Here is a 20,324-nt window from a genome sequence, read left to right on the forward strand (position 1 = left end):
ATTTACACAGTCTCTCAACAACTGTAGGTTAAAAGGGGCTTCGTGGAAGCCTTTGAAAGGAAGCAACCGTGGAGAAGCCATAGAACATTGTCGTCGGCGGGCAAGTTTCCTGCACTCTATTCCCATAAACAGGAGAGATTGTGAAGAAGAAAAAAATCAGATATCAAAACTTGTGCGTCCTTCCGTGCGGTGTAGCTATCAAACAAATTTGATTTCTAGTTTGAGTACCTCCTGTGTGCTGATCAGCGTGGATAACCAAGCTATTGCGAGTACATTCGTGTTTTTAGCTGTACCCGCGGTCTGAACACAATGCCACATTACTCTAAGGAAGCTGTGGAATCCACTAAACACCGCGAGTTTCTTGCTGACGCGAGGACACGCAATCACCGGGGCGCCATCACAGCCTCCGCAGCGGCTCGATTCACTCTGCAAACAAACGAATGGATTCTCTAGGAAAACATGCTTGCTCTGTGTATGAAAGGCACGTCACAGTGCGACGGCGACAGCTGTGGCAGCTTCAAAGAAAAAAAAAAAACCGAGTACTCCACAGGACCTAGAAAGGCTTCACTTGATGTGGGCCCGGCGTGTCTTTAGGGACACTGTCGTGGAGTTTGTGCCGTTGAGGACGATGTATGCCGCTCTTCAAAGGCAATATACGTTCTGGAGTCCTCAAGCTCCCGCGACAAGGAGCAAATGCAATATGAAATGTAACACAATACGCATTCTTGGGATAACGGCTTCTATAACAAACGGCGCGACGAGTACGCCGCTAGAGTAAACACTGTCAGTCCGACGTTTGTGACATGTTCTGCTGATTGATTTTAGGCAACAATCTTCTTGCGATTACGACTGTAACGCTAGAGGGCGCAGTCGCGCCGTCGCCGTGCCCTCCCGCTAATAACGACAGATTCATCGCCTGGGCGTAGAGAATTAGAGAGCCTTAGATATTCGCATTGTGCATGATTCAAGAGAGATGACGCCTTTTCCCCCTCGCTGCCACTGCGTATGTTGCATCCACTTTATCACCTTGACCTTGAGGTGTTGACTAACCATGGTAACTTGGTAACTTCACTTATGCTAGATTAGCGGAAATTCGGTTATGATGATTCCAAGGGTTTTACGCCGTTTTACGTGCCAAGTCGCGATATGATTATGAGGCACGCCGTTGGGGAGGGCTGTGGGTAATTTCGACTACCTGGAGTAGTCGTTAACGTGCACTGACATGACATAGCATACGGGCCTCTAGCATTTCGCCTCCATCGTAATGCGACCGCCGCGGCCGGTGTCGACCCGCGTCTTTCGGATCAGCAGAAGAGCACCATAACCCTTCGTCACCGCGGGCCAGCAGAAAGCCATCAGACATTGCGACACGAAGCGCTTTTCCTCCGAAGGACCCAACATTCGAGGCGAACATCCACGTGTTCGCGTGAATACGGCACACGCATGCACACATCTCTACCCACTGTTTTGCCTCGCCCTCACTCTAGCCTATTACACAGAAATTGGCGAGGCGACTATGGCAGGAGTGCGGCGCAGATACAGGCTGTTTCGGCTGTGCCGGGGTAGGCCGCCTGCTGGGTCGGCATTTGACCTTTTGGGTGGCAAATAACGCGCAGCTGACGGAAATGTGCACATAGGTAGATGCTCTGCTTACGCCCATAAAGCGTCTAAACTTTCGTTTCCTTCGCTGCTGGCCCTTATGGCGCCGTGGTCGTAGGTGTAATACTTCCATGTTCAGCGTTCATTCGAAGCGCGCAAGACACGTTTTCGTTTTCTTGCGCTATTTCTCTGTGCACACTTCCGTGGTCCTGGTTGTGAAAGGACGTTCGGGTCCTAACTCCTTGTTTTGCTGCTTTGTCCGGCACGACAGACATCGAGAGTGAGTGAGTGAGTGAGAGTGAGTGAGTGAGTGAGTGAGTGAGTGAGTGAGTGAGTGAGTGAGTGAGTGAGTGAGTGAGTGAGTGAGTGAGTGAGTGAGTGAGTGAGTGAGTGAGTGAGTGAGTGAGTGGTGAGTGAGTGAGTGAGTGAGTGAGTGAGTGAGTGAGTGAGTGAGTGAGTGAGTGAGTGAGTGAGTGTGGTGTGTGTGTGTGTGGTGTGTGTGTGTGTGTGTGTGTGTGTGTGTGTGTGTGTGTGTGTGTGTGTGTGTGTGTGTGTGTGTGTGTGTGTGTGTTTGTGTGTGTGTGTGTGTGTGTGTGTGTGTGTGTGTGTTAATACTACGATTCACATGACATTGGTGAATACCGAGCATTGAAAGAAGCACTGTTCGCTGAGAAAAACAAAGCTAACAAAAGTGAAAAGTAATTCACGAATACAGCTGATATAAATGCAGGCATCCCACAACAGCGGTCAAGTAAAATGCAATGGAATATAAAGTAAGCTCACACAGATACACTTAATACGGAAAGCACGAAGTCATGTCGCAGAAAAGTACATAATTTGAGGCGCACATAGGAACACTGTCGGCAGGATAACCGGTGGTCATTAAGGGTAACTGACTGGATTCCAAGAGATGGCAAACGCGTGAGGGGGAGACAGAAAATTAGGTGGGTAGATGAGATTAAGAAGTTTGCAGGTATTACGTGGCAGCAGAAAGCACAGGACCGGGTTGATTGGCGGAACATGGGAGAGGCCTTTGCCCTGCAGTGGGCGTAGACAGGCTGATGATGAGGAACACTCTTGAGCGAATGAAACACAGACGGCTTACCCGTTGAAGGGCATTGGTATAGTCAGTTCGAAGGCCTCGTATCCAACTCAGTCGAAAGAGAATAAACTTGCAGAGAATAGGAGCATCGGCCCGAGTCGTTTTCGCGAAATAGCCGTCCTCTTGCAGTTAAGTCGTTAAGAGCAATGTGATGTATTTCTCTTCACTTTCTGTAAGGCGGAAGCCTTATGCTTCATTATTCGGTCGACCTTGCAAAAAGAACTGCGTCTGCGTCAACGCGAATGGTACAAAAAGTCATGCGAGCTCTCAAGCGAGCTAAGGTTCGAGGCACGAGCTGAATTCGGTTTTACGAGAAGGTGCTGTGCGCTCCATTCGTCTATGCGAAAGCGTGAAGCCGAGGCGATCAAAAAAAGTGAATGAATGAATGAATGAATGTGGCTCGAGGCGCGCGAGCTGCGCGCTCATATCAGGCTTGGGAACAGAACAGAAAAGCTTTAAAGTGTAAGTCATTCTCATGAAGAGAGCGGGTGTGTTGGTCTCATCTCTGTGTCTGTCGGGTGGGGGAGATGCCTTGAGCAGCCCCAGGTGACGTGATATAGGAGTTCCTCCATAGCACGTCGAGAACATGGCGTGTAATCAAGCATGAAACCAAGGCGATAAGGGAAAGCCTCAGGAGGTCTTCAAGAAAAGCAGTTCAACTTAAAAGTGTTTTCATATGTGAACTTGCTTTGCGTATGCGTATTAATTTGGTGAGTGATGTGTGGTGAGACGTACTGCATGAAAAGAGCCGCTCAGGCGGAGCACTTGCCGGCCAGGTCTGTCAGGCTAACCCCGCCCGTGGAAACTGTGGAAAGACAGCTAAAATGGCACCAGCTATCTCGGCTCGCTCTTAGCACGTTCCACTTCAATAGCTTACAACGTATGAGGCGCGCGCAGTCGCGTACACGCGAGTCATATGCGTAACCATTACCGAGCTAAAAAACGTCCCCTCCCATCCGCTAGCGTGCGCTTGATTACATCACCTTCAACGTGAGCAACATTGAAAAATTGCGCGCATCGAGCCATCAACAGTGGGAGATAGACATGACAGGCTTTTTCTTGCACCCATAATATACGGCGTGATGGGCGCTATCATATCGTACGTCGACTTCACATAGAACATCACGTCGACGGCACCCGAAGTACCGATAGTTTGATAGGACGGCCCGTATAATTGCTATCGCAGCGAAAGGGAAAAGGATGATGCCGCGGCACCACTGAAACAGCATCTGACATGCAGTGCACACTTGCAAATCTTGCAATTTGCGGAACCCGACCTTTAGCACGCTGTCCATATTAAAAGTAAATATCGACGGAGCAAATGATTATCGGCGTTTCATTTAATTCAGCCACAGCCTTTGTCACACGTGAGTCTCTATACGCGATTCTAACACTATGAAGTCCTTTTTTTTTCTACCACCTTACTTTTCTATCACAGTTTCTTTTTCTTCATTGAGGCACACACCGGCCACGCGATGCTCAGTCGTGCTTCTTTAGCTTATCGGCGCTTACGTGGAGCTTCCTCTGCGCCCTGTAGCTCTTGATGTAGAAGTTGATGAAGAGTCCCAGTCCCAGACAACCTTGCGGCAGGGCCAGCATCGTGAGGAACTTGGGGTATCCGCAGTCGTAGAACAGCGTGATGGCCATGTGCAGCATGAGGCCAACGAACTGTACAATCTGCAGCTCGGTGAGGTAGCGCTTCCACCACAGGTACTTCTGCATCGAAGGCCCCAGGGCTGCGAGGAAGTAGTACGAGTACATGATGACGTGGATGAAAGCGTTTACGCACAGGCCGAAGATGGGCTGCCCGTCGCCGCCGAAGTTGAGGAAGAACCAGCCGCTCAGCACGACCAGAAAGTGATGAATGACGTGCAGGAACGTGATTTGGGAGTTCTTCTTGCGCAACACAAAGAACACCGTGTCCATGAAGTCACCGATCCTCACGAAGCTGTACCACCAGCCCAGGTTGAGTATGGCCATGTCCCTCTCGCTGGGTGAGCTGTAGTTTATTCCTTGGCAGAGCAGGCTGTAGTTGCCACCCACGTAAGTGAGCGACAGAAAGCGAATAGCGAAGTAGGCGTTGGCTATCACCGTCAACGCGTTGTAGATCAGCACCGCCCACTTGAGGTCGAACGGCTTGCGGTCTTTCATCCAGCGGGGCCCCGCCACCTTGGCGAAGTAGACGTAGCCGATGAGCAGCGGGAAGGTGAACTTTGCGTCGGCGATGAAACCCCATCCCGCAGTCCTTGGGTCTCGGTGAGACCAGAATAATTCGTACACCTCGGTCAAGGGAGACGTGACGGAGCGAGCCATAGTGTTTGTAATTAAGAGCGCAAACACACACGCTCTGGGTGAAACTGCTGTCGCTTTCACGATTCCGTGGAATATTTCGTTTACCGGAGAATGGCGGGCGCGAGCGGTGTCGTTCTCTGGCTCGTTCTCCAATCTGCGGACTCGTGGGCCTTGGGCTAGTCAAGAGAGGCGTGCTCCTCGCAGATGCCCGTGCGCTTGTCAGCTGCTCCGAGAGCTCGGTGGACGGTAGACTAGTGCGCTCTCGCTGGTCGAAAATGTTCGCCCACGTTTATAAACCGTATCCGCCGGATTTTCCGGGAAAAATAAAGCATGAGCCATGAGGCTTGAGAGGTGAAGTGCTAATAGAGGATAAAAGCGAGGGGCCACAGTCTGTCGAAATAACCTCCTTTGTGCGTTGAAATCAGCGCGTCTCAAATGTGGGAGAGGGGTAGCGTGACGCCATCGCGCGGCTCTGGTAGTGTGTACTCTCGAATCTGTCTAAGTGAGACTGCACCGGCAACAACATGTGCGCTCCGCAAATCGCCGCACATGCAACTCTCGACCTCTTCAGGTAGAAAAAAAGAAAACAAAGGAAAGGTGAGCTAAACAAAGCGCATTTCAGCCGCACACGTCAAGTGAACAGAAGGGAAAGGGTAGCGCTGGTGAGGAGTGCCGGTGTTACACACGAATTCCACTACGGCTACTCGTCGCCATGCTAATGCGTTTCATACTGCATTATCGTAACTTCTTTTGTGTTTTTGCCGACGTAGTGTCTTAAATGGACGCGGGTTTCGCGGCTGACGCTTATGGCACGTTCTGCGTGGATCACCCTTTCGTACACAAGAGAGGAGGGCCTCTAATGCTTAAAAGAAGCAAAGCCTCACTTTACGCTAAAATAAAGACCGGGGGGGGAAATCCTCCGACACGACGCGTCCTTCCGCGCTCAGCGCATGTCATGGTGTCGTTACCTGGCTGCAATAGAGGAGACGCTGGCTGCACAAAGGACAGACGCCATACTCATCACCCCCAGCCATATTTCTCTAAATTACTGAACATTCCCAGCTTTGCCTAATGACAATCCAGAAGGCAATAACAACCATGGATTCACGGTGTTCGCTCGTGTAAGGTGTCGGCAAAACCTCAAGCTCGGGACTGCGCGATATGGCCGCTTGTTCGTCGACACTCCATTTTCTTTATATTTCTGTTATTTTTTACCCAAAACAAAAGTGAGTGAGCGTCTTCAATTAGTACGCAAGAATATTTGTTTACAAGGAACCTCAGAGGCGAATGAGGTGGTTGTATGTCGCTGCACAATGCTCTAACGCCTCCAAAAACACAGAAACATAGTCGCGCAAGCCCTCGTCGGTTTCAGCGATATTGCGAACTCTCGCCGAGTTTACGCGCCGTCACCGATCATGAAGCAACAATAATAATTGTTGGGGTTTACGTCGCAAAACGCTAATCACTAGCCCACGTACTCCGGGGGAACACACGAGTACAAAACTCGCAGGGTTTCTTATGCTTTCGCCTAGGACGACTCGAAGGCGAAAGCGACCTTCCTTCCTCTTCTTTTTCTTCTCAGTCGATGTATTGATCCTCCTCTGCCCCCCTCCGAAAGCTTTCTGCACCTAACGTGGTCTTCACTATCTCCAAGATCGGAGGCATAGCAAGCTATCTACACCTCACCTGGTTTTGCACTGCCTCCGTGATCGGCACGCCCCACCTTTCATCAAGCGACGATGTCATGTGGCGACGTCATCATGTGGCGTCACGTTATGTCACGTCACGATGACGTCGTGTGGTAGCGTCATCACGTGATGATTTTTTGCATCACTCGGGTTGAAGCCGCCGTCGGTCAGTTTTCGCTTTTGATGAGGCAGGCGTGCAGACACGGACTCGAGAGAAGAGATCAAGACCCCCTCTTCTTGTGTCCGAGTGTGCGCGCGTACCTCCTTTTATCATGAATCCGTACCAATTAGCTCAGCTTACTGTCGTTATAAACCTGTGTACACTTGGTCTAAAGTGTTGAGGTAGAATCAGATTGATAAAACATCACAATTTTATTTGCGTGTGTTTCCTTCATTGAACAAGGAAGTATCTTTAGACCATAACGCAACTTCGAAGAAGTGAAAATCTGAGCCGGCGATTTTTTTTTAAGGCTGCAGTTCGAGACTATACTGTTGAACCAGGAGTTCAGGCGAGCTGTGATGTCCAATCTTATGCGGATGCAAGAACACCTGTGTATGTACAAATAGAGAGAGAACGAATTTATTAGAAGACAAATACGTAGGTACAAATAAACGTCGATGGCTATGGCTATGCAGTTAGCAGCCATAGTTACTCGGATTTGTCTGTACGGGGCGAATCCACTGGTCAAAATCACCGAAGCTCTACATTGCGGCGTCTCTCGGGATCACGGTGCTGCGATCCCGTATGCCCGTATGCTAATTGATTTTTTCCCGTGCGCGAAATATTACCGAATACTATGTGAAGCATTGCTGTGCAATCTACAAACAAAATTCCAATTAAACATTATTTACTTCGTCTCGATATCTGATGAATATTGGATGTATCCGTGTTCAGTCAGCGAGGTAATACAAATTGAACGGAAATTCGCGTATCACTTTTGAGAAACACGCATTCGCCGAGGGCGACGACATGCTGAACGCAGCTCGTGATACATTGAGCCTTGTCACTTAAAGTCTCTGACGACCAAGAGCAGTATTTTTTTTTGTTTTTGTTATGCGCTTGGCGTTGCATATACCGGAGGAAAAAATATTGGGCAGCTACGCACTAGTGGCGCGAACACTGAAGAAACAGTGGAGCTATAGTGGTCTTCACCTCCTAATTTCCTTCCTCCTCCCCCTCACTTCCCTTTCCCTCCCCTTTGCTATAATATACTACGCATGGCTATGCTATGTTTTACCCTCTCCCCTCCTCCTTTCCCTCCTTACAAACACATGTACTCACCCTTACTTTCCTTTCCCACGCCCTGATATACTATACTATACTATACTATACTATACTATACTATACTATACTATACTATACTATACTATACTATACTATACTATACTATACTATACTATACTATACTATTTGAGGCTATGCTATGCTTCCACTTCGCTTCGCACAGCTGCGTCGAGTTTTGAGGAACGCCGGCCACGCTCAGAACGCAAGCTTAAACAGCTCTGCTGTTAAAACACAAACACGAGGAAGGAAAGACAAGCCGCAACTCAAAAGGCAGTGCCGTCTTGTTTGCCGTAACCACGGGGGGTTCGTGCGCCAAGTTTCACCTAGTTTTAGTGGCGAGGAAACAACATTGAGGTTTCCGTGAGGATGGCTTGTTTTGCATCTCCGCCAGTGCGGCGTTTGTCGCTCGCGTGAGGCTATTCACACCTAATTAAGTTTTATTTAGTTAGCGCCCATACAACGTCCACGGAGTGCGGAGCACGGCGCTCGTTTACCGTAAGTGTGTTTCTTCATTTAGCTCCGCAGTTGGTACTTTCCGGCGTCCTTGTTCAAGGACGCCGTCTTGGCTTCATTAAAACTACGTCTTTGCTTTCCGCTTCACGAGGACCGTCATTTGAAACGGCGTAAAACAACTGGTGAATTAAGGCATGCCGCTGCCGTCGCTTGACCTAATGAAGATTTCCATTTAAACATTAATTCCCTTCCGTTTATGTCATAATTACTACAATACCAACAAAACCTACAAATAATGTCACCTGTGCCCTCCTTGGCCTTATTATCTGTTGACTTCAGTAGGTTGTTTCTACCTGCCGCGGTGGTCTAGTGGTTACGATGCTCGACTGCTGACCCGAAGGTCGTGAGATCGAATCCCGGCCGCCGCGGCCGCATTTCGATGGAATCGAAATGCTGGAGGCCCGTGTTCTTGATTTAAGTGTACGTTAAACAGCCCCATGTGGTCGAAATTTCCGGAGCCCTCCACTACAGGGGCATCTCTCGTAATCATACGTTGATTTCATTGGTTGTACGTAACACTGTTTTTTTAATCAGGCCCTTCGGTTCGCCGTTCTCTTTTCTCACTTCTAGGCAATGTTATTTCTCTGCACTTGCTCAGAGGAGCAAGAAAAGCTTTGTAATTTTTAAACATGAACACAACATGCTAATTGGCTGGGCTACATTTCACGCATCACAATCTAACCGTCCCCAGAAAGTAATTCTGACAATTACGCCATCTTTCAACTTCCTCACGTCACAAACAAGTGCTGCAAGGTCAGAACGGGAAGCAGCAACCGGTAGGCGAGCAAAACAGAGCCACGTCCGCTCTTTAGTATTCCGTCCACATACCTCCAAGATTATAGAAACTCAGCACGACCCCTCTTCTCCTTCTTGTTAAGAAGGTGATGTCATTTTATTTGCTGCCTTCACAATGCTCATTAGTGCATTTCCATTTGCACATCGCTTGGCAAGGCCACAGAAGCGATTAGCTGAAAGCATTTGCTTACGTTTCGCAAATCAGAATTAGCCGATTTTATACTGGACTGATTCTTTCGTCCTTTTCGACTGTTTGCTTTGTGTGTACTTGCCGGAGGTTCAGTTAGATTTTTGACATTCGAAACTACAAATAGACGACTTTCATTGCAACGACGCACGAGCGATATCTCAGTGGGTCTTTTTCTAATCGTACGGCTTGGGCTCACACTCATGCAGGCTGTGATGATTATTGATTCAACCATTAGATGAGTTCACGGTCTCACGCCCGCTGAACCTATCAGACACGCCGTTTTGTCACGATTCTCAGCCGGCTACGCGTGTACAACGTTCCGCTGGCTTGTAGGGGATGTCCTAGTGGGCCCTCTAAATTAATTGGGACCGCCTGTCGTTTCTTCAGCGTGCACCTGTACACACGAGTGTTTTTGCACACCATGAACACCGAGAATATCATCCCCTACGTCGTCCTTAGCTACCGAACATCCTCAGACTACTGTCGCGTGATGTGTTTTAATTTTAATACATGCACATGAGTTCTTATTGCGAGCTCGTCAAGAACGACGACCACTGTCGCGCAGGTCAATCAGATAAAGTCGCTTCCCTGTGACATATTTATGGTGAAATGTTCCTTCGTAAAGCTAAGTCATATTTTGTGGACGGTCGCACACCTGCGATGGATAGCATGTTGCCTAGACTGAAATCTCTTTCAACCACGATGCGCTTACATTTACCCCCGTCACGTCTTCAGAAGTCAGAAAACATGCGCCGAGAGTAGTCAAAGTACACGAGCTCGAAATTGCGCTTGTCACCGCTTTTATCTCCTATTTATCGATTAGAGCTCCACACGTAGATTCAGTACCCTTAATTCTGTAGATCTATCTTATCTATTGCGTAAAGCTTGATAAAAAGTACCATGCAGCGTGGTATTCCGCCGGGGACGCTCCATGGGATGCGTATCTGCTAACGGTCGTCATGTATTACTTTCATAGCTCTCGTTTTTTTGGTGTTTGTAACTCGATGAAACTTCCCAGTATTACATTCATTAACTAGTGCTCTCGTATGTTTACATTAAAGATGAATAACACTGTTAATGTATCTTCATCTCGTTTAATTTTGCTATACTTTCGAGTAAACTCTGTGGTGTAATGAAAGTGTCTACGCACGTGAGTTACTTTGCTTCTTATGTACTTGTACTTATTATTCACTTTTTTACCGACAAATAGCCCTCGGCTATGGGTCCAACCGGCCTTCGTCTTCAAATAAAGAATTCAAAATCAAAAATTAATTTCAAGCCAACGTACGGAAACAACACGGGGATTTAAATTAGCACGGACGCTTTCAACCCGTGAAAACCTATACTGTAAAGCCGTCGATTCGTGTGAGTCAAAACGGCTGCGCTAGCGCTCGCAGCGTTTCGCGATCGAGGGAACCTGACGTGTAGCTGTACCCGCTTTGGGAGCACAGCTATCGGGCGGCAGGTGGAAATACGTTAAAGCCAGCAAGAACTCTATGATAACAAAAGAAAAGATGCCAATAGGATAACTCACAACTGATTCTTCGGGTGAAGAGGTTGTAAACTGTCTAAAAGTGAGAAATGAACATTCGCTCGAGTAATTAGTTCGGTGTGTAAGTGAAGTGCAATTAACGTGGCTTTTGAAAGGCACGGAAAGGAGACTGTCAAAATGTATAGGCAGCTGGCACCCTCCGCTCACTTTTCTTGTTGTGCTTCTTTACATGGCCGCCATTTATTTCTTGCACACCGCTTTGAGGAAGCATACCTGCATTTTGATTTCCTTTCTTCAAGGTTAACAATTCGTTGTCCGCTATAAAAACTAAGCGCCGAGAGGCCGAAGTTGAGCAGCGCTCTCCTGCGCCAATCTTTTTCCGGTTTTCTTCTTTTTTTTCCCAAGGGTGATCGCGGCCTATTTCGGTGGACGTTGGTAATTAGTGCCGGCACTACTTTGTTCGCATAATCTTGCTTTATGTTTTCGTTTCGTCCTGTCTCATTCCTTTTACGGAGAATTTTTTTCTCGGCCCACGTTTTCTTCGAAGAATGTTAAAAGAAACGCAGAACTTCCGTCCTTTGGCTGCACTGACCGATTTTGATGGAAATGCGTACATTTTAAAAAGAAGACTAAACGCTAGCGCATGATCTAAGTTCTTTACTTCAATACATCGACCGAGAAGAAAAAGAAGATGGCTTTCGCCTTCGAGTCGTCTCAATTCGTTTGCCTGATTTTACACCTATTTATCAAGCGGAATTACTTGCAATCATCCTAGCTTTACGTAAATTACCCTTATCTATAACAGAACTAATCATTTTAACAGACTGTCTGTCTGTTTGTTCTTCATTGACGGCACCTAACATGTCATGTACCTTAGAAGTATTTTATTCTCTTGTCCCAAGACATTTACGTTTTTATTCGCTTGGTGTGGGTACCAGGTCACAAAGGTTTAACCCTCAATGAATGTGCGGACGCGCTTGCAGTTGCATCACGCGATGGTCCCATAATTTCTATTTTACCGACGTTGGCCTTTGTCTCTTCGGCGCGATTTGAAAAGTTTGCCACGTCGGTTGACATTGGTAAATCTCCTTTGTCAACATCCGAATTCCTTCACCTTGACTTTTCGTGGAAAAATCGATGGTGCTCCAGCAGAAGGGCAGAAATATCTATCACCAGACTACGATGCCGAGTTCCCCCACTGAACTTTTACCTGCACAGGTCTGGTCTGTCTCAAACACATTTATGCCACCACTGCAACGAGAGTGAATCTCTGCACCACTTCTTTATAGCATGCAGATTGTACAAAAATCAAAGGAAAAGACTGCTAGAGGAACCCCTCCGAAGGATGGGATTAAATTTATCCCTTCCGATGGTACTTTCCTTTGGGGCAATTGAATTGGGCCACAGCCACAGGAACGTTTTCGAAGCCGTATGCGATTTTCTACGGGAGACAAAGCGAATTGCTTATTAGGTTATTTAATTTCATTTTATTTTTCATTAATGCATTGTATATATATATATATAAATTTTTTAATGTTTTTCTAGCCTTGAATATTAGTGTGAGTTTGTCCTTACATATCCTTAATATAAACATATTTGACATGTAAAACAATTTTATCTCAAAAATACGGTGCCGCCCGTTTTCATGGCCGATCCCCCACAGTGGGTTGCGCCAGGTTGACAAGGTCCAACCAACCAACCAAGTCGTCTTAGGCAAATGCATAAGGGACCCTGTGAGTTTTTTTTTCTTTTTTTCGACATCGTAACGTGACCGAATGTTACCATTTAGGCGGGAGGCCTTCCGTTTTTTACTGCCGCTGTTCCGCTGTACCACGGCATGCGTTTCTGACGGTGTTTTGTCTCGCTTTGGCATTTCCGGATCGTGATTTGTCCCTAAATGCATGCCTTGCGTCTGGTGGTCTATCGGTTCTTCACCTTCTAGGGTGTTGCGGCGCCACAACAAAATATACTCGAGAGATGCCTAGGCAGCAAGGCGAAACACTGCCGCAGGTGAAACAGAAACACCTATATTCTTGTAACGGTTTGAAAAGCGAACCGTTCGCTGGCCCTCGCGAGATTTGTCAGAGTGGCGTTTTTTCTGACTAAATCACGATTCCGATCAATCACGCGAAAGCAAGCAAATGGATCGTTTTCTGAACCGTTGCACGATCGCATATCACTCCTAAAAGGCGCCTCCACTCAGGTCTCGTAAGTTTTCTTGATCAAGGTACCATGGACTCCTCAGTGTGTTGATTAACGAGCCGTATACACAGAACAGCCAAGTAAAAGCATTCTGTCAGCGTTGTTTTCATGCCTTCCCTCATGCTTGTCGCGCGTGCGAATAACACCAGAGTGCAAGTACAAGTTTACAAAGGAGCTTGGAAATTAGTTTCGCTTCATAGAAACGAAATTTGAATGAACAACGAATCTCCTTTTTATCTCTAACTCCTTAATTTGTAACAGTTGCCTGTCACTTACGCTACTTCGAAAACATGCCCTCAATCTGACAGGCCGAAGCTTTGTGTTGTTTTTTAAATGCAACAGTGTTAAACGTGTGCTTGTATTGAAGAACCCGCTACATCAAAATTGTGGACTTAAACAGACTCTAAACGAGAATAAAATATGTGGTATATCTAAGCAAGCAAGGAACATAAACTTTTCACCGTCGCTTAGAACAAAATATATTCACACTACATAGTAAATACGTCAGCGTATAATTACAAATATGTACATACCACACGTGATACCGAGTGATCGCGTGATGTTGTCACAACGCTCCTGTTCAAGGGCTGAATTCACAAAGTTCTTTTTTCGTAATTGTCTCTGCCATCTTCACTATGTCCATCATCAAAATTGATTGATTTCTGTTTTCTTGGTAGGAGTTCGACGTCAGATGCTTTTGTTAATACAGATTAAATTCTACTGCGTTATTATCAGTTCCACGAAGTGACTGGTTTTGGCAGTACCTTAAGTTGAGCAGCCGACGCTGCTTTGACCAGTAGAGAGATCGAAATCCCAGTTCAGAATTTCGCCGAAATAGAGCGATTGCACGAAGTCAGCGGGATAAGACGTATTCCTTCAACAACAATCTGACACGCTGTCCAGCTTTGAAATCGCGCGGACACTACCAACGCTGTGCACAAGCGAAGCGTCCGAGTTCAGCGCCGACCCACAGTGCACGCCTTCTTTGCTGTCATCGAAGTGTGTTCTGCACTGCATTTCGTCTGTCAGGTGGTGCGCACGTTAGTTCTGTACACTGAATTCCTAGTCACTTTTGTTGACGGTGCCAAGACCTTTCGCTCGGGTCATCCTGAGGACGTAGTTCCTGACGTAGAAGTTTATGAACAGCAGAAGGCCGAAGAAGCCCTGACTGAGTGCAAAGATGGCCAGGGGCCTCGGGTATCCACAGTTGTAGAAGAGAGTGATCGACATGTGCATCATGAGGCCGACGAACTGCACGATCTGCAGCTCGGTGAGGTAGCGCTTCCACCACAGGTACTTCTGCACTGAGGGACCCAGGGCGGCGAGGAAGTAGTACGAGTACATGATGACGTGCACGAGCGCGTTGACGCTCACTCCGATGACGGGCTGCCCGTCGGTGCCGAAGTTCATGTAGAACCACCCGCTGAACACTATGAACGCGTGGTGGGACACATGCAGAAACGTAATCTGCGAGTTCTTCTTGCGCAGCACGAAGAACACGGTGTCCAGGAAGTCGGCGACTCTGACCAGGCAGTACCACCAGACGAGCCTCATAATCTCCGTGTCTCTCTCGCTGGGGTTGTCGTAATTGATGCCCTGGCACAGCCAGTTGTAGTGACCCGACAGGTACGCCACCTGAAACACCGTACCGCGTAGTAGGCGTTGGCGAGCACCGTGAATACGTTGTACGTCAGGACGGCCCACTTTAGCTTGAACGGCTTGCGGTCCTTCATCCAGTTCGGGCCGCCGACCTTGACGAAGTATATGTAGGCCACCAGCAACGGCAGCACGAACTTGGAGTCCGCTACGCCGCCCCATCCTTCCGTTCGAGGATCCCGTCGGGACCAGAAGTAGTTGTAGAGCTGCACAACTGTCCATGGTGAGGTCACCTGTGACGCCCGGTGAAGACATGCCTCCTATTCCTGGCACTGCTTGGTAAAGTGCTGGCAGCGAACGCCGGAGTACGAGTAGCAGCGGTTCGGAGATCCGTAAGGACGAGCAGTGTTTCTCAACCGCCAACAACTGGAGACTGCTTTCGATTCAAATCCTTCGCAAAGGCTCAGGAATATCAAGTAAATGAGAGAGCAGGGTGTTTCACACTGGCCTAATCTCCCACGGCATAAATACCCTCCGATAAGGAAAGTGAACGATGGGAGAGTGAGACGTCAGCAGCCATTGTGCTGCGCCCTGTTAGATGCGACGGCAGGGTTCTATTTGGTGTCGCAGAAGTCTGTTGCCAGACTCGGGGGTCAATGTTGCCAGACTGCCGCCAGATTTGGCGGATAAATTTGCCCCTGCGGTTTCAGCTTTCCCGTAAGGCTTCTGTGTCATCCGCGGTGCATTTCGAAAGTGCCTGTGCGACATCGGCCGTTTTAACGAGCGGAACGAACGGACCCCGCGTGCTGCAGAAGTCGGGACGCGTTTTTTCGCTGCGTGCGCCGTACAATTAAGATATCTGACTCGAAGTAGGGAATCCAGGCGCAACGACTCGTTTGAGTCCACGTACGCGTAGGGGAAACTGAATTAATCGCCGAAGCCCGGACACGCGTGTGCGCCGTGTTGCAATACATCGGACTCGTGTCCCCGAAGTACAGATTATCTCCGTAGCTGTGCGTGCCGTGTCGACCATGCCCAACGACGCTCACACTTCCGATCGCATCGCTCGACGAGTATGAAACATACATACCACGGCTGGAGAATTGATGCACGTCGCATATATCAGTGCTCGCTACGCCCGTAGGCGGCTTTATCGCCGCTGCTGGACGACACTGCTAGGTCTGAGCTTGTGGTGGGAGGCACGCGACTCGTGGAACTGTAAATGGGGGGCCCTACATGGAAGAGGGGTTCCACCCACAGTAACCACAAACAACCAAAATTCCAATTAATGCATGTTTATTTTCTCCGGGCTTGAAAGAGCGCTATCAAAAAGTAACAAAAACGAATGAAAACAAAACAAAAAAACGCACACAGCAGGTTGATCAATCTGCATTTGTCGCACTATCGTCTTCAAAGGGGATACCGGCGTGCGATGGCCTCGATGAGCCGAAGGAACTTGTCCTTCACGTTGGGACGTGCGTTCACGGACCTCCACCACAGCCAGGCGAGGTGAGAACGCATCAGAGCGGGAGTCGTTTTGTTGCCGTTGCGAACGAGTCGTCGTTTTGCTTTCTGCCACTCGCTTTCGATGCGTTGCGTGTTGGCGCCTGTTGCAGGGTCGATGAAGTTGACGCTGTGGTTCACGGTGTGCCAGTCGAGGTTTAGCGGCGTCCCGTTGGCATTCACGAGGCCGGGTATGCACCGGTATGCGGCCCACTCGTCACTGAACACCGTCGTCCCGGGAAGAACGTTCTTTGCGATCAGAGGACCAAGGGTGGCCGCGTCTCTTTTGTCGACCTCGAACAGCCTTAGCTCCTTCGTGGACACGCACAGCATGCCGAAAATCCACGGGCCCTTATCTGACACACCACCGTAGTTGTTGCGGCGCCTGGGGGGAACATTGTCGCCAGTCAGAAGGCGGCCTCGGTTCGCCTTGCGTCGTCCCCTCATCAGGCACTCGTCTATTTGGACCACCTGTCCTACTCCTCCCATCGGCGGCTGTTCGAGAAGCTCTGCGAGAGCCACTTCTCTGACATTTCTCCAGTCGGTCCGCGTGGTGTTACTCATCTTGAACTCCTTCTCTATGAGTTCCTTCGTGTTCCTCGACGAGAACCCTTTAATCATTGCGTAGGTCAGCCATATCACCTCTCTTCGAGCGATTTTTACGTTCGGACGTCCAAGTACGTCTCGACAAGCAAAAAAGGAGCCTTGCCCCTGCCTACCGTGCAGGGCGTCCGTCCCGCGGAGCTGAGACAGCTGCTTTTTGCACCGATTGCACTTGAAGCTCGGCCTGATCCCTTTCTTGCATCGGCGATTGTAAGTGACGACTTCTCCGTCGCATCCTGGCTCGCCTGGATTAAAGCCGAGGTCCCTTGCATATCCCCCAGTACTCGGAAGCCGGTGGCCGCCCTTGTAGTGTTCCGGTTGCCTGGGGTCGAGCAGATGGCGTCGGCACCAGTCCAAATTCACGAAGAAAGGCCTCTTCTGCGGCAGGGTATCTGATGATGTCGGCGATCTCGAGAATGCTGGGGTCCATACGTGGCGTGGCCATGACGAAACGCTTCCTGACTGGGGACAATGTTAATTGCATTGCTAACGTTACGGCATCTTATAAGGCTCGCTATGTGAAAGGCGGGGGAGGGCGGCCGAGACAGAACGCACCAAATAAGGGCATTTCGACGGGTGAATTGCCCAAATATGAGCATTTCGACGCGCGTTCCGTCGACGCGTGACGCGCACTAGGCACGCTATAGAGCTTCGCGCTCTCCTTCAAATCGCAGTGCCCATATTTGGTCATTTCTCGCGCTGAAATGCCCATATTTGGAGCGGGCGACTTGAGGGAGAGCGCGACTGACGCTTGCGCGACGCCACGTGACCTGAAGCGCGTGACGTCGAAGCTCTATAGCGTCGACGTCACGTGGCGTCGCGCCAGCGCCTGGTCGCGCTCTCCCTCAAGTCGCCCGCTCCAAATATGGGCATTTCAGCGCGAGAAATGACCAAATATGGGCACTGCGATTTGAAGGGGAGCGCGAAGCTCTATAGCGTGCCTAGTGCGCGTCACGCGTCGACGGAACGCGCATCGAAATGCTCATATTTGGGCAATTCACCCGTCGAAATGCTCTTATTTGGTGCGTTCTGTCTCGGCCGCCCTCCCCCGCCTTTCACATAGCGAGCCTTATAAAATGCCGTAACGTTAGCAATGCAATTAACATTGTCCCCAGTCAGGAAGCGGTTCGTCATGGCCACGCCACGTATGGACCCCACCATTCTCGAGATCGCCGACATCATCAGATACCCTGCCGCAGAAGAGGCCTTTCTTCGTGAATTTGGACTGGTGCCGACGCCATCTGCTCGACCCCAGGCAACCGGAACACTACAAGGGCGGCCACCGGCTTCCGAGTACTGGGGGATATGCAAGGACCTCGGCTTTAATCCAGGCGAGCCAGGATGCGACGGAGAAGTCGTCACTTACAATCGCCGATGCAAGAAAGGGATCAGGCCGAGCTTCAAGTGCAATCGGTGCAAAAAGCAGCTGTCTCAGCTCCGCGGGACGGACGCCCTGCACGGGGCAAGGCTCCTTTTTTGCTTGTCGAGACGTACTTGGACGTCCGAACGTAAAAATCGCTCGAAGAGAGGTGATATGGCTGACCTACGCAATGATTAAATGGTTCTCGTCGAGGAACACGAAGGAACTCATAGAGAAGGAGTTCAAGATGAGTAACACCACGCGGACCGACTGGAGAAATTATGTCAGAGAAGTGGCTCTCGCAGAGCTTCTCGAACAGCCGCCGATGGGAGGAGTAGGACAGGTGGTCCAAATAGACGAGTGCCTGATGAGGGGATGACGCAAGGCGAACCGAGGCCGCCTTCTGACTGGCGACAATGTTCCCCCCAGGCGCCGCAACAACTACGGTGGTGTGTCAGATAAGGGCCCGTGGATTTTCGGCATGCTGTGCGTGTCCACGAAGGAGCTAAGGCTGTTCGAGGTCGACAAAAGAGACGCGGCCACCCTTGGTCCTCTGATCGCAAAGAACGTTCTTCCCGGGACGACGGTGTTCAGTGACGAGTGGGCCGCATACCGGTGCATACCCGGCCTTTGTGAATGCCAACGGGACGCCGCTAAACCTCGACTGGCACACCGTGAACCACAGCGTCAACTTCATCGACCCTGCAACAGGCGCCAACACGCAACGCATCGAAAGCGAGTGGCAGAAAGCAAAACGACGACTCGTTCGCAACGGCAACAAAACGACTCCCGCTCTGATGCGTTCTCACCTCGCCTGGCTGTGGTGGAGGTCCGTGAACGCACGTCCCAACGTGAAGGACAAGTTCCTTCGGCTCATCGAGGCCATCGCACGCCGGTATCCCCTTTGAAGACGATAGTGCGACAAATGCAGATTGATCAACCTGCTGTGTGCGTTTTTTTGTTTTGTTTTCATTCGTTTTTGTTACTTTTTGATAGCGCTCTTTCAAGCCCGGAGAAAATAAACATGCATTAATTGGAATTTTGGTTGTTTGTGGTTATTGTGGGTGGAGCCCCTCTTCCATGTAGGGCCCCCCATTTACAGTTCCACGAGTCGCGTGCCTCCCACCACCAGCTCAGACCTAGCAGTGTCGTCCAGCAGCCGCGATAAAGCCGCCTACGGGCGTAGCGAGCACTGATATATGCGACGTGCATCAATTCTCCAGCCGTGGTATGTATGTTTCATACTCGTCGAGCGATGCGATCGGAAGTGTGAGCGTCGTTGGGCATGGTCGACACGGCACGCACAGCTACGGAGATAATCTGTACTTCGGGGACACGAGTCCGATGTATTGCAACACGGCGCACACGCGTGTCCGGGCTTCGGCGATTAATTCAGTTTCCCCTACGCGTACGTGGACTCAAACGAGTCGTTGCGCCTGGATTCCCTACTTCGAGTCAGATATCTTAATTGTACGGCGCACGCAGCGAAAAAACGCGTCCCGACTTCTGCAGCACGCGGGGTCCGTTCGTTCCGCTCGTTAAAACGGCCGATGTCGCACAGGCACTTTCGAAATGCACCGCGGATGACACAGAAACCTTACGGAAAAGCTGAAACTGCAGGGGCAAATTTATCCGCCAAATCTGGCGGCAGTCTGGCGACATTGACCCCCGAGTCTGGCAACAGACTTCTGCGACACCAAATAGAACCCTGCCGATGCGACAAGTGCGGCATGTGAAATTACAACAAGGCGGAGTTGGAATGCAGCCGCGTCCGTTACGATGCGAACTGGTAGCCTGGAGCGTTTTTTCGCCGAATATGACGGTTGAATTGTTTAGTGTCATGGGAAAAAAACTAATGACGCTGCAGCTTGAAAGAGCGGTGTTTCTATGTGAGAGCAACCGAAATAATAAGCTTCTTTTTTTATTCACTGATTTCTGTAGCAGTGCGGTATTGACAGGAATACTTGGCTGGAATATTTACAAACAACAAAATTCTCAAAAATCTCGCTGTCAGCAACACAAATTACATGATTTGTCGACTTGTTGCCAAAGATAAAGGTGGTTAACAAGGTGCTTGTTGTCACAGCCGTATTGTTTAAGCCTT

At 49.4% G+C, this 20,324-nt stretch overlaps 2 protein-coding genes across 2 annotated transcripts in view; one reads left to right on the forward strand and one right to left on the reverse strand.

The window, feature by feature from the left end:
• LOC119396884 (elongation of very long chain fatty acids protein AAEL008004) overlaps positions 1–5,254 on the reverse strand; it is a 381,218-nt gene extending 375,964 nt beyond the window's left edge. The window contains exon 1 of the mRNA XM_037664243.2: positions 4,167–5,254. Coding sequence (XP_037520171.1) covers positions 4,181–5,014 — 834 coding nt within the window. The 5' untranslated portion in view covers positions 5,015–5,254 and the 3' untranslated portion in view covers positions 4,167–4,180. The remainder of the gene's footprint in view (positions 1–4,166) is intronic.
• LOC119396887 (uncharacterized) overlaps positions 1–20,324 on the forward strand; it is a 204,282-nt gene that overhangs the window by 67,545 nt on the left and 116,413 nt on the right. The gene's annotated exons all lie outside the window — the stretch shown is intronic.

This window comes from Rhipicephalus sanguineus, chromosome 6, assembly GCF_013339695.2.
Source record: "Rhipicephalus sanguineus isolate Rsan-2018 chromosome 6, BIME_Rsan_1.4, whole genome shotgun sequence".
Lineage (NCBI taxonomy): Eukaryota > Metazoa > Arthropoda > Arachnida > Ixodida > Ixodidae > Rhipicephalus > Rhipicephalus sanguineus.